This window comes from Apodemus sylvaticus, chromosome 1, assembly GCF_947179515.1.
Source record: "Apodemus sylvaticus chromosome 1, mApoSyl1.1, whole genome shotgun sequence".
Taxonomy (NCBI): Eukaryota; Metazoa; Chordata; class Mammalia; order Rodentia; family Muridae; genus Apodemus; species Apodemus sylvaticus.
In genome coordinates, this window is record NC_067472.1 from 199,973,109 (window position 1) to 199,987,531 (window position 14,423).

Genomic DNA, 14,423 nt, shown 5'->3' on the forward strand with positions numbered 1-14,423 from the left:
AGCACAACTAATAGATTTAAGAAAGAAACCAAGCCGGGCGGTGGTGGTGCACGCCTGTGATCCCAGCACTCAGGGAGGCAGAGGCAGGCAGATTTCTGAGTTCGAGGCCAGCCTGGTCTACAGAGTGAGTTCCAGGACAGCCAGAGCTACACAGAGAAACCCTGTCTCGATAAAACCAAATCCAAAAAGAAAAGAAAGAAAGAAAAGAAAGAAAGAAAGAAAGAAAGAAAGAAAGAAAGAAAGAAAGAAAGAAAGAAAGAAAGAAAGAAAGAAAGAAAGAAAGAAAGAAAGAAGGAAGGAAGGAAGGAAGGAAGGAAGGAAGGAAGGAAGGAAGGAAGAAACTAAACACTGTGTAGATCCCGTGTAGATTATGGAAACGATAAATCAAATATGAAGTTTGTGAAGCAACCAGGAACACGTGGATGCTGGACATTCGATGGTGTCTGTTAGATATAAGTAATGCTTTCCTTTGAGATGTAAAAGAATAACTTCTCCCTAAATATTTTTTTGCTCCAAGAAGTTGGGTCCAATCAATAACCCAAGGCAAGGTCACTGCTTTCCTTCAAATTCTGGCCCAGAAGCACTACTCACACACCAACATGGCAAAATGATGGGCCTAGTGCGATGATGCAAAGGGGTTTGTCCCCGTGGACCACTGTGGTTGTGGTTATATGTGCTTAGCGTCTCAGCTTGTTACAAACATTTTCAGAGAGAGGAGCAAGACAGGTTTCTGGGGTGGATGTAAAACAATGCAGGGAGGGACGGGGTGAGGGGGGTGGGTGACCCACTGAAAATACATCATTTGTCTTCTAGAATGTCCATTGTAAAGTGCTACAAGATTTACAGAAAGATAAAAGAACTACTCACCCTGAATACAAATATTGCAAATCAGTGACTTACTCAACACTGATATGTATATATATATATATGTATATACATGTATATATATATATATATATATACACACATATACATATATATTTATTCATGTTTCTGACTGTTAATACAGCATTGCTCAATCAATTTACAGTTTAGATAAGGTGTGTTATTATATGTGTCTTTTGTACTGAAGGCCTTTGTACATGCCAGGCTAATGTTCTATTACTGAGCCACGCCCCAACCTCTGGGTTGAGTTTATATCAGGGGTTTTCCATGTTGATACTATTGATATTTGGGGCTAGAAATTTCTTTGAAGAGTTGCCCTGGGCACTTAAGTATGTTGAGCAGTATCCCTGGCCTCCACCCAGACACCAGTAGCATCTTTCAAGTTGCAGGGACAAAAATGACTCCAACACATTACCAAATGTCCTGAGGACAAGTTATTGCAGGTGGGTGCCTCTGACTAACAACCCTGGATATTCCAAGAGAGTGGTTTTCATAGGAGCCGTGACTTCTTTAGAGGATGTTGAAGGAGTCTACGGGTACTTCCCGTCAGATCAGGTAGTGAAATGAGGACAGGAGACAAGTATGCTGCGATGACTGTCAAGTGTGGAACTGAGCTACACGTGACTTAACCTGTGTGATACAGAAACTGGGATTCTGACTTGAATTCACATAGAAACACACATTACTTTGGGTACATTTGGAATTTGGGCAGTTTCCCACAAATACAATAGCATTTTAATTTGTTCAAACTTTCATAAGAATTCATCACTATTCTGCAAAACCTCTTTGGCATGATTAAGTCCCTTATGGCATCTTTTGTGAACAGCAGTATACCTTGAACCAGTCTGAACATTCTAGACTGGGATCTCCTGGTAAAAATGGGCCCACATGGGACATGGTAAGATACCACACAATACACCATTAATTACTTTAACTATCCTTTACAAAGAACGGGGGATCGGCTGCAGCTCCCGGGAAAGGCAGTGGCTGGCCGTTGGCGGAGCTAAGCCGGGAGGAACACACAAGTCGGGAGTGAGACTGATCTTGGAGCTAAACCAGGAGCAAGGGCCACAGTCCCGGGCAAAGATGGAAGCTAATTTTTTAAAATTACACACAACAAGGGTCATATGCTATTTCCACACTATGCCTGTGCAGAGGTTTTATTACTGGAAAACTCACTGTGGGATAATGGAGAAGATATTGCAAGGTGTCTGTTTTGCTGGGTATAGAGGCTTATGGCCATGATGCCAGAATTAGGGAGGTGAATGAAAACACAAGGATCAGAAAATTCAAGGTCATCCTTGGATATATAGCGAGCCTGAGGCCTTGTCTCAGAAAACAAACAAAAACGGGAACTGAGTTTGATACATTTGAGAACCACCAACCTCAACTGTGTGGGAGGCACCCCTTCCTTACAAGGTCAGAGGTCACTACTGACATTGTATCATCTTCTCTTGCCACCCATACACTGTTTTTGCCTGGTAACTCAAAAGTTACCCGAAGAATTATTTTCCTATATAGATTCTCTGGTGTCAAACAGCATGGAGTTGTCCACTGAAGGTTCTTCTACCCCAATAACATGCATAGGGTTTTTCTCCTGCATAATTTCATGAAGGTCAAACAAGGCCAGGGCTCTGCTCGCTTGTCCTGCTTTTGCCTGGGCTATAGGAAGCTCTCTTGAGTTTGAGTGTGGATTCCAAATGAGTCTTGAGCCCCGCCTACAGGGCTGTTCCCGCTTTCTGCTACGTCCACGTAGTGGTTCTTCCTCTCTGTTGTGGGTTATCTGATGTCGGATGAGGTGAGAACTCTGAATGAAACATTTTCCACACTGATTACATTTGAAGGGCCTATCGCTCCGCTGAGTCCTTTCACCCTGACTCAGCGGTGGGTCACAGCTGAGGGGCCCTGTCCACTGGTGCATTGTTAAAGATGGTGCCTGCTCAAAGAACAGCCTCTGTCTGCACTCATAGGGTTTCTCACCAGCGTGCTTCCGCTGGTGCTGGGCCAGGGAGGAGCTGTGCCTGAAGCCCTTTCCGCAGTGATTGCACTCGTACGGCCTTTCCTCAGTGTGTGTCCGCAGGTGCAGGAAGAGGCAAGTGGTCCGGGAGAAGGCCTTCCCACAAACACTGCAGGTGTACGGCTTCTCCCCCGTGTGTGTCCTCCTGTGTCGCCCTAGGGATGAATTCTGATTGAAGGCCCTCCCACAGTCCTGACACTCATAGGGTTTCTCTCCAGTGTGAATTCTCCGATGGACTGTAAGGTGTGTACTGTGGCAAAAACATTTCCCACATTCATCACACTTATAAGGCTTGTCCCCAGTGTGAATTCGCTCATGTTGAACAAGGGAGGAGTTTTGGCTGAAGGCTTTCCCACACTCTTTGCACATGTAAGGTCTTTCCCCCGTATGAATTCTCTTGTGCACTGTGAGATGTGCATTATGGTTAAATGACTTCCCGCAATCAGCACACTTATAGGGTTTGTCTTGCACTTGACTTTTTGTGAGTTCTGTAATGGGCACAATCTGATCAAAGGCTTTTCGACCTCCACTGTCATCGAAGGGCTGTGCTGCTGAGGAATCTATCCACTGACTGACAAAGCTTGGGTCATCTTCTGTGCCGTAGGCATAGCCGTACGCTCTTCCAGAAATATCTGCTAACAGATCCGTGTTTAAGCCAAGAACTCGGGTTTCCACAAGTCCATAACTTTTGAGGCTTTGACTTTGAACTGCTATCTCTTTGGGATCATTCACCTGTCCTAAGTTACTCTGGTCCTGGAGTGCCTGCTTCTGGCCATCACTTTCCTGATCTATCTCCATCACAGAACAACAAAGCCCAGCCTTTGCAAATCCATCCTTTTCTGTAACGGGGGATGGTTCCATTTTTGGGAGGCCCTGGTCCATGAGCAGTATGTGATCTTCAGGTTCAAGAATCCAGCCTGAAAGAAACACAAAGAGCTGTGAGTAGTTGAGGGAGACCGAGGGAGGGCGGCGGGTCCCAGCACCCTGGACCATAACAACCTGCTCTGGTAATACCTGCTTCTCCTTTTGACACCAACTCTCTCTCCCTCAACTTTACTGGAAACAAAATAAAACTGTGCTATTTCCTTGCAAGGACACTGTTACATCCCACCATACATCGAGGGCCCCAAAGCAGCTGTGCTTTGTATCTTACAGATGATGTCCTAAAGGCCAGATGTCGGCAGGGCTGGTTTTTCTTGGAAGCTCCACAGAAGAACCTATGGAAGTCAGTAGTGTGGCATCTTCAAATCTCTCTCAGTAGTCTCTGCTTCTGTTGTTACATATCCTTTTCTTGCTGTGACCCTCTTGCTTCTTATAATTATTCTTTTTTTTTGGATTTGGTTTCTTCGAGACAGGGTTTCTCTGTACAGCCCTGGCTGTCCTGGAACTCACTCTGTAGACCAGGCTGGCCTTGAACTCAGAAATCCGCCTGCCTCTGCCTCCCAGAGTGCTGGGATTACAGGCGTGTGCCACCACTGCCCGGCTTCTTATAATTATTCTTATGACTACACTGGCCCCACCTCACAGACAGCTGGTTCAGGGATCAGGGATTACACTTTATCGAGGACTCCACGCTTCCCTTCATGGCCACCCTAACATGCATGCAGGAGTCCGCTGAAGTCAGAGAGGAAGTTACAGGGACTTGTGAGCCAACCTGTGGGTTTTGGAAACAGAACCTACGTCCTTTGCAAGAGCAGTAGATGCTCTCAACTGTTGACCCATCTTTCCAGCTCCACCCTCAGCGTTCTCGAGGCCTCTTCCCAGCTTAAGACTCACCTATGACACAGGTGAGTGCATTTGTTCATTCATTCGCTATCTATCTCATTACACTAGGGTCCAGTCAGTACCGGAACTGACAGGGGCTAAATATTCAAAAACATCTGTCTCAAGCCGGGCGGTGGTGGTGCACGCCTGTAATCCCAGCACTTGGGAGGCAGAGGCAGGAGGATTTCTGAGTCGGAGGCCAGCCTGATCTACAGAGTGAGTTCCAGGACAGCCAGGGCTACACAGAGAAACCCTGTCTCAAGAAAACCAAATCCAAAAAAAAAAAAAGAACCAAATCAACTTTCATCCTTCAGAATTAGAAGAAATAAGCACTTGTTTTTAAAAAAATTTATCTAATAGTGATGAGAAATATTATGGAAGTAGACACTGGTGATGGACAATCTGTGAATACACTCCATCACTACTGGATTATATAATAGGTGGGTTTTTGTTTTTTGACTTTTCTTTTGTTTTGCTGAACTGTGTATCATATCCAGGGCTTTATGCACACAACTGAACTTTTACTTCCAGTTTAAACTGGGAATATCGTATGGTATTATGATTCTCAATGAAGTCGTTACCAGAAACCCAGAAAGACCTTCTCCTCTTTCCATCCTGCGCACCCCTCTGCTCGCCATGCAAATCACTTCTGAAGGCAGACTGTGCTCTCCATCTCTGACCCCATTCTTACCAACTTGTCTTCTCTCACTTAGTTCCCTGCTGGCTTCCTTACTGTCCCTCCCACCACACCCCACACTGTGCTCTCTGCCTGGAGCATGCATCCCCTGACATCTGCTTCAGCATTATCTCAGAAAAGAGGCCCTTCTGTGTGTCCTGGGGGCACCGTCTACCCTGTTTCTCAGGAGGTTTTTCTTTCAACCATGACCTCTGATATTTTCACTTCAGACCCCTGGCTGAGTGAAGACTCATCTCAGTCTAGATGTCCTGTTTTCTACTACACTCCTAGCATCAAAGGCACTATTATTTGGGTGAGTCCTCAGGAATGCTTGCTGGATGGACTTCTGAGCTGATGCTATTAAAATACAGCCTCAGGGCAGCCCTGTTCCAGACCAATGTTGCCAGAGAGAAGGGGGGTGAAGAGGACCCAGAGTGGGAGATTTCAGGCCACTCTGAGGGCTGAGCTGTAACCACACTGGGCCAGGTCACAATAGTTGAAAGCATCAATGCTGTTGAATTCACCTGGGGCTCTCACAGCTCCAGTCGATCCCCCACTAGACTAGTGAGCCACAGTGTTTAGAAAGTCACAGCATCTCCAGAGCGGAACTGTGGTAAAAGGAAGTGAGGGTAGGGTTGAGACAGTGCATCAGGTAAGGTCAAGGAACCATCAGAGGGAACCGGTAAGAAACAAAGCCAGATGCGACAAGCCCACCAAATCACATGGCTGCACTGGGAGGCGGGGGTCGGCCTGGATAAGTACCCCTTTCCTTTAAAACAAAAGAATTACTCTCATTGATAAAGAGTGTGCTAAACTGAACAATAGCCTCTCAAGGACAACCACATCCCAGTCATTGGACACTGTTACATGCCAAAGAGGACACTGTAATTTAAAAGTTTTTATTGAATTTTATTTTTATTTTATGTGTATGGGGCCCGTGGTCAGAAGAGGTCATCAGATCTCCTGGAGCTACAGATAGAGATAGCTGGGACCAAATTCAGGTTTTTATTTCTTTCTTCTTTTTATTTTTTATTTTATTTTGGTTTTTTTCAAGACAGGGTTTCTCTGTGTAGCCCTGGCTGTCCTGGAACTCACTCTGTAGACCAGGCTGGTCTCGAACTCAAAATCTGCCTGTTTCTGCCTCCCAAGCACTGGGATTAAAGGCGTGCGCCACCACCACTCTGCTTTTTTTTTTTTTAAATGATTTATTTATCTTATATATGTGAGTACACTGTAGCTGTCTTCAGACACTCCTGAAGAGGGCATTGGATCCCATTACAGATGATTGTGAGCCACCATGTGGTTGCTGGGAATTGAACTCAGGACCTCTGGAAGAGCAGTCAGTGCTCTTAACACTGCGCCATCTCGCCAGCCCCAAATTCAGGCCCAGATTAAGACTATGAGAAGTGTGCCCTTCTGTAGGGATTTTAGACATCACCAAGAGGTTCCACGTAGGAAGGGCTGGTCTGAGTGTGAGCACGTGGGTACAGAGCTGAGTGACGTGTTCTGCAGAAGGCCCCATAGCCACAGCGCACGGCAGGCTCGGCGCACGGCAGCCTCGGCACACGAGGAAATGAAGGCAGTGGAGCCTCTCCTGGAGCGACCAGAGCAGTCAGCCCTGATGACCTCCTTCCCACCCCACTGACTTCCGGATCTGAGGGATTTTTTTTTTTTTGGGACAGGGTTTTGCAGACTTTCCTGCCGACTGCTTGGGCTTACAGGAGCTCATTATCATAAGCAGCCACATCTGTGTTTTCCCAGCCAAGCCGGTCTGTATTTGTCACAGTACTTTGCTACAGTAGCAGTAGAGCATCTGCCCAAGCATTAATGCAAAGTATGTTTCCATTGTAACTGGGCGCTCAGGAGGCCTGTGCTTCTAGAACATGTCTGACTAAGAGACTCTGCAGCAATTCTGACGCCGCACCTGCTGTGCAAGACAGTCTCGGCTCAGCTATTTTAGAACCCAGATTTAGTCACAGCAGGAGCTGTCTGTGAAAACTCTGTCCACATGAGTTGGTTTGCTCCTGACACCAAAGAAGCTGGAGGCAGTATTATCAACAACCAGTAGAGGAGGAAGGAACAGATCTTCCGTAGACTCGGTGAGGGTCTACACCTCTTCATAGAGGTCAGTCTGCCTCTCTGCAGCTCTGGCGTAGCATCCTGAAGCATCTGGGTGGGGTGACCGCAGGCTGTTGGTTACGGGTCATCAAAGCCGTATCACACTCTCTCCAGCAGTCAGAGTCCCAGTGCACCAGCCCATTTAATTGTGTGTTAGACCTTTCCTTTCCACCTTCCCCAGTAAATAGTGTCAGGGTAAGAGGAAGGAATCCAGTCCCAATCAGAGTACTGGGACCAGGGGACACGTGTCCTGCACTGTTCCCACCTCCTCCCACCCTTCTCACCTGGAACATGGATGTGATGGCCAGAGCTATTGTAGTCACACTGTAACCCTGAGCAACACACAACAATCAGCCCTAGCACATCTCTAAAATGCCAAGCCAGCACCAGTGACAGCTAAGTTAGGGGTCCTGCTTTTTAAACAACAATTCTTCCCTCTGCTTCTGAGCTTCTCTTAACATAGATTTAAGGCTCTTTGTTTTGTTTTTGAGACAGGCTCTTACTATACATAATACATACGTATGTATGTATGTATGTATGTATCCTTAGCTTGCCTGGATCTCAATATTTAGACTAGGCTGACCTTGACCTCCAGAGGTTCACCTGTGTCTGCCTCTGGAGTGCTTGGGTAAGAACATGCATCACCACACTGGGCCACAGGTTTTTGTTTTTTGCTTTTTTAAATTTTTGAGATGTATTTTATTCATGAGTGTGTTGAGCCTTCATATGGGTGCTGGGAACTGAACCTGGATCCCTGGCAAGAACAAAAGCTCTTAACCACTGAGCCAATTCTTCAGTCCCAGGACAGGATTTTAATACCTAAATAGAATCTGTTCATGTGATAATAGACTAGCGGAGGGTATGAGGAACATACAGAATCCAACATTCGAGGACTGAAGAGAAGGCCACCATGGGAGCCGAGCGCAGGATGCTGCTAAGGCTAATGAGAAAGGGTGTGGCCCGGAACCTAAGACGCAGCAGAGACACAATCAAGGCAGGCCTCTCACTGCTGGGGAGGAAGCAAATGGCTTTGGTGAGCAGAGGTGGGTGAGGCCCCCCTGGACCCTCCACACATACAAGCTGGCAGTCTAAGAGAAGCTGGCTCACAGCTTGGCCTTTGGCTTGGATTTGGGGTGGGCTCCCACCATCCTAACTGGTTAAAGTTCACCGATCTATTTTTATTTCAAGCACCAGAATGACAGTATTCACTAGGCACAGGGTGTCCCCAGGACAGACTCTGATCCTCCTGGAGATCACAGTCCCTCATGTGCTATTACAGTTCACCGCTGGAGGAACTGAGCACATGCTCTCTGACTCTAGAGTCTGAAGATCTGGAAACCCATGTCTGCTGCCTCTAGACCACCTGGAGGTCGTGAAGGGGGTCACATGTCAGATATCCTGCATATCATATGTTTACATCACCAATCATAACAGCAGCAAAATCACAGTTATGAAGCAACAACGAAAATAAAGCTATGGCTGGGGGTCACCACAACATCAGGAACTGTATTAATGGGTCACTCACAGTGCTAGGAAGGTGGAGAGCCACTGATCTAGATTTTGCCTCCTGCCTTTTCCCTTCACACATTTTTTTTCTCTGCATCTTTGGCTATAACCAGTCATACTTTTAGTTTGGTGCTCAGTCCTGTGAACGGGGGTCTGAGGGCCATGAAAGCATATTCTTCCCATAGGCGCGTCTCCAGCGCTTCCTGGAGCCCCCTCACTGGGGACGCCCACTTGCTGGGGTTCTTGGCTGGATGGCAGGCCTGGGAGATAACTGCAAGCTTGGGACGATCAGGGCCCAGGAAGGGGAAGACAGGATGTCGGGAAGGGGAAGACAGGATGTCGGAAGCTGCCCTGGGAAAAATAAGCCCAGGCCGCAGCTCGGGACATGTGGGCATCTTACACTCACACGAGGGTTTCGCTGTGACAGGGAGGACACAGCGTGTCCTAGAGGGAGTGAGCACTCGAGGCTGAGCTAGCTCTGTGTCAGAGGCCCACAGCCCTACCTCAGGGAGACGCCAGCACTCGAGGCAGGGACGCAGGACTCACCCACAGAGAGAAGGTGCCCGAAGGTCTCCAGCATCACATCACAATACAGAGTCCTCTGGGTGGGGTCCAGCTGCCCCCACTCCTCTTGGGTAAAGTCCACAGCCACATCTTGGAAAGTCACTGGCTCCTGAAACATTTCCAGGCAGCATCGATTAGTCGGACCCTCTAACTATGCGCTAGAGGACGAATGGGAGAAAACAGGCAGGCAGGGGTCCTGAGAAACTGTACACTCTGACTGATGTGCCTCAGCCCTCCTGGGAGCCACTGGGGCACTATGGGGTAGGCACGGGCCACCATGACAACATATGAGAGCACTTGGCAGGATCAACAAAGCCAGCCACAGCGGACCTATGGCTGGTCAGACAGACCAGCCCACTGACATGCAGGCTTATGACCTATACAAATGGCTACTAGGTTTATTTGTCTTTGAGTATGTTGATGAGCGTTTGTGTGTATGCATAGAGGCCAGAGGACAATCTCGGGTGATCAGATCTTTGTCGTCCATAGGTTCTTCTATTGAAGGCCAGGCCACATCAGCATTATTTGTTATCTGATGACCAGGTCCCATCTCCACCCCTCCCTCTTTTTAACTCACTATCTTAGCTCAGTTTTCACTATCTTATCCAGTGTGCAAGAGGTTCTTTCCAACCCTACACCAGTCCTTCTCGACATCTTTCCTTGCTTTTCCATTTCGTGTGTGTGTGTGTGTGATGCACATGCGTGTGGGCACACATGAAGGCGTGTGCCTGCATATATATGTGATGCACATGTGTGTGGGCACACATGAAGGCGTGTGCCTGCGTGTATATGTGTGGAGGCTGCATGTGTATGTGTGGAGGTTGCATGTGTGTGTGTGGGCACACATGAAGGCATGTGCCTGTGTGTATATGTATGGAGGCTGCATGTGTATGTGTGGAGGCTGCATGTTTATGTGTGGAGGCTGCATGTGTGTGTGTGATGCACATGTGTGTGGGCACACATGAAGGCATGTGCCTGCATGCATATGTGATGCACATGTGTGTGGGCACACATGAAGGTGTGTGCCTGCATGTGTATGTGTGCAGGCCCAACGCTGATGTCGAGAATCATCTTCACTTGTTCTTCCACCGTATTTACTGAGCAGGGCTTCTCGGTCAAACCCAGAACTCAGAGATATGGTTAGTTTCTACAGCAAACTTGCTTTGGGGATCCCCTGCTTGTCCCCTGAGGCTAGAATTACAGTGGGCCACCATGCCCAACCAGCGTTTATGTGGGTTCTGGGGATCTGAACTATAGTCCTCTCATCTGTGTACTTTGACCACTGAGTCATCTCTGCTTTTTCTTCTGAGACAGTATTTTCATTATCCCATGTTTGTCCCAGACACAGTATATAGCCAAAGATGACCCTGAAATTTTCTTTTTTTTATTTTCTACATTCTTTGTTTACATTTCAAATGATTTTCCCTTTCCTGGTTCCCCCCTCCCCAGAAGTCCCATAAGCCCTCTTCCCTCTGCCCATTCTCCAATCAACCCCCTCCCACTTCTCTGTCCTGGTACTCCCCTACAATGCTGCATCAAACCTTTCCAGGACCAGGGCCCTCTCCTTCCTTATTCATGGGAGTCATTTGTTACGCTAATTGTGCCTTGGGTATTCAGAGCTTCTGGGTTAATTAATATCCACTTATCAGAGATTGCATTCCATGTGTGTTCTTTTGTGATTGGGTTACCTCACTTAGGATGATATTTTCCAGTTCCAACCATTTGCCTACAAATTTCATGAATTCATTGTTTTTAATTGCTGAGTAGTATTCCATTGTGTATAGATACTACATTTTCTGTATCCATTCCTCCATTGAGGGACATCTGGGTTCTTTCCAGCTTCTGGCTATTATAAACAGGGCTGCTATAAACATAGTGGAGCATGTGTCCTTATTGCATGCTGGGGAATCCTCTGGGTGTATGCCCAGGAGTGGTATAGCAGGCCCTGAATTTCTTATTCTCCTGTTCTAATCTCCCAAGATTGTGGGTATGCACCACCATACCCAGTTTCTTGCTTTTTTTTTTTTTTTAATGTGGTGCTAAGACTTCACACACACTAGGCAAGCACTCTTCCCACTGAGCTACATCAGCAGTCCCTAAAACAGTGGTTCTTAGGATGGGAGCTGCATATCAGACATCCTGCATATCGATTCACAACATCAGCAAAATTATAGTCATGAAGTAGCAGCAACAAAATAATTTTGTGGCTGGGGATAACCACAGCATGAGCAACTATATTAAATGGTCACAGCATTGAGAACCACTGCTCTGAACACTTGATTGGATCCTTGTCACTTTTTTTTTTTTTTTTTTTTTTTTTTTATTTTCCAAGACAGGGTTTCTCTGTGTAGCTCTGGCTGTCCTGGAACTCACTCTGTAGACCAGGCTGGCCTCGAACTCAGAAATCTGCCTGTCTCTGCCTTCCAAGTGCTGGGATTAAAGGCGTGCGCCACCACTGCCCGGCTTTGGTGGCTCCTGCTTATGACCTTACCACCTGGGAAACTGACTAAGGTGTATTGCTGGTATTTGGGGGAGGATTTGGTTTCTTCCTTGGCCAGCCTGGCCTATATGGCAAGATCCTGCTGCAAAACAAAACAAAACACAGCCAGATTTGATGTCCTACACAGTCATTCCAGTACTTGAGGCTGTGAGGCAGGGAGGACCAAGAGTCAAGGCCAGCCTGGGCTACAAGAGACCCTGTCGCAAATAAGTGAATAAATGAATGAATGAATGAATGAATGAAATTAAATACAAAAAAGTCACCAGGTGCCAGGCAGAGGTGGCATACACCTTTGATCCCAGCACTTGGTAGGCAGAGTCAAGCAGATCTCTATGAGTGTGAGGCCAGCCTGGTCTACAGAGTGAGTTCCAGGACAGCCAGGGCTACACAGAGAAACCCTGTCTCGAAAAAACTAAAAAAACAAACAAAAAACAACAAAAAACCCCTAATGTTCTGGGCCTCTAGGGTCTCCATTTTAGATACTTGCTCCTGTGCAGGCTAGCCTCCAAAACGGCCCCTCAGTAATCCTCCGATCTGCATGCAACCATGCTGCCTTCTATAACTGGTAGGATACGGTAGAAATGACAGCATGAAGTCTGAGCTGAGGTCATAGGTGACAACACGGCTTCTACCTGGCCGTTTTCTGGATCATACCACTCTATAGGAAACTACACATTACACCGTGAGACCTAAGTGCTTCCACAGCAAGGCCTACATGGAGAAACACTGAGTTCTCCTGCCAGTAGCATGTGAAGGAACGATCCAGACAGTGGGTCTTCTGGGCTCACTCTGTCAGGTCTCCAGTAATAACTGTTGCCTGCCATTTTGGATATAACTCTAAGAGCCTAGAGTAGATCCACAAACTAAGTCACTCTTGGACTCCATCCCATCGGAAACCATGAATTATTTATTTCACGTCACTACACTGTGTGCGTGCCATTTGTTACATGACAACAGATTAAATACACTTCCTCTCCTGCCTGTCTCATTGCTCATTCCTTGACAAACTGTCGCCTGACGACTGTTACCTGAGACTTGACTGTGGTCGGAGAATCCACCTTCACTACGGTTCATTCATATGCTGTTCATAGGCCTCAGTTCTCAGTTCTACACTCTGGTCACATTTCATGAAAAACTCAAATAACATGAATGTGATTATTTGCTATCTAAGACTATCATAAACTCATTTTGCACACCAAATGTAAATAATGCAAATTTTCCCCAAGCAAACCAAATACCCACCTCCTGACCTCCAGAGAGCATAATTTCAAAGTTGCATTACCTATGTATGCGACGGTCTTGGCTTCTGCTATGTAGACTACAGTGAACAGAATAAGCAATTTGTCTACACGTGGAGAACTTTGATGACCAGGAGTTTGACAGACACTGATAGCAACCTACCACAGTTTTCCTAAGGCCCCGAAGGGCGTGACCTTTGGTAGTTACTTCTGCTTTACTAACTTGTTGCCTCTGCCCCATGAAGTTATACCTTACTTGCAAAATAGAGGTCTTGGTGCGGAGGTTCCCCTACAAGTCTGTTGATTCTGCGCCTTAGGACATGAGGACAAGTCCTGAAATGTGGTTGCTCTGTAACCTGTCCCCTCCGAGAACCGTCTCTCGGGATGAATGGGAGGGCGTTGGCCAGAGCGGGGCCTGTCTGTCCTCAGGGAAATGACCACCTCCTTCCCCTCCAGCCCATGGCACGGAGACAGGAGGCTGAAGCATGCACACAGGAAGAACCAGCCTCGGACCCGCCTCGGAGGCTGAGACACAGCGCTTATATCCCTTGTGGGATACAGGCCAGTCTGTGGGGGAGCGGGACGCGGAGTTCACTCCGTCGTTATTGTTACCTGAAGTTGGGTTGCTTGCGGCCGTGAGGCCATCGTCACTGTTGCCGCTTTGTCCTTCTGGTCCATCCTAGACCAACAGGTCAGCCACAGACGTCCAAGGCGACCCTGATCTTAAACGTAGCCCCGTCGTGGGAACCACCCAGACCGGCCTCCCGCTGGACAATGGCGGCTGCGCCAGGGACGCTGAAACTACAACTCCCAGAAGGCCACGCGGCAGTGAAGCAATGGAAGCTACCGCCAGCGCAGCGTTGACCAATGGGGAGAGGCCTGGCCTAAGTGCAAACCACCCATAGGTCTTGTTTAAGGATCAGGTCTGGGTGCCAGCAGAGGCCACCTTCCGTTCTGTTACCTATGGGTGCGGGCATCACTTGGACGCCGAGTTCCCCGGAAAACCATCCTCCCACCCTGACGACTGAGTTCAGGGCATATATGCGTCTGCTCAGTGAGACGAACGCGCAGCAGCAAGGTCTTGGTGTTAGAGTTGGTCAATCTGACCTGCTGCGGGAATTAAATGCACCAGAAGCCAGGGCTTTCCTCTTATGC

The 14,423-nt window shown here is 47.5% G+C and overlaps 1 protein-coding gene across 1 annotated transcript; it reads right to left on the reverse strand.

Moving 5' to 3' along the window:
* Positions 1 to 1,468: 1,468 nt before the first annotated feature.
* Positions 1,469 to 14,052, reverse strand: Znf8 (zinc finger protein 8). Its single transcript, XM_052171048.1, has 3 exons — positions 13,881 to 14,052; positions 9,513 to 9,639; positions 1,469 to 3,819 (listed from the first exon to the last, which is right to left on the reverse strand). Exons 1-3 carry the CDS (start codon positions 13,944 to 13,946, stop codon positions 2,399 to 2,401), a joined length of 1,614 nt encoding a protein of 537 aa, XP_052027008.1. The 5' UTR covers positions 13,947 to 14,052; the 3' UTR covers positions 1,469 to 2,398.
* Positions 14,053 to 14,423: the final 371 nt, after the last annotated feature.

Excerpts from the sequence above, each read along its gene's own strand:
- Znf8 (XM_052171048.1), bottom strand. The coding sequence starts at position 13,946 with ATGGACCAGAAGGACAAAGCGGCAACAGTGACGATGGCCTCACGGCCG. Across the intron at positions 9,640-13,880 it reads CGCAAGCAACCCAACTTCAG|GAGCCAGTGACTTTCCAAGA; the intron begins GTAACAATAACG and ends GAAATGTTTCAG. Across the intron at positions 3,820-9,512 it reads CGGGCACCTTCTCTCTGTGG|GCTGGATTCTTGAACCTGAA; the intron begins GTGAGTCCTGCG and ends TGTTTCTTTCAG.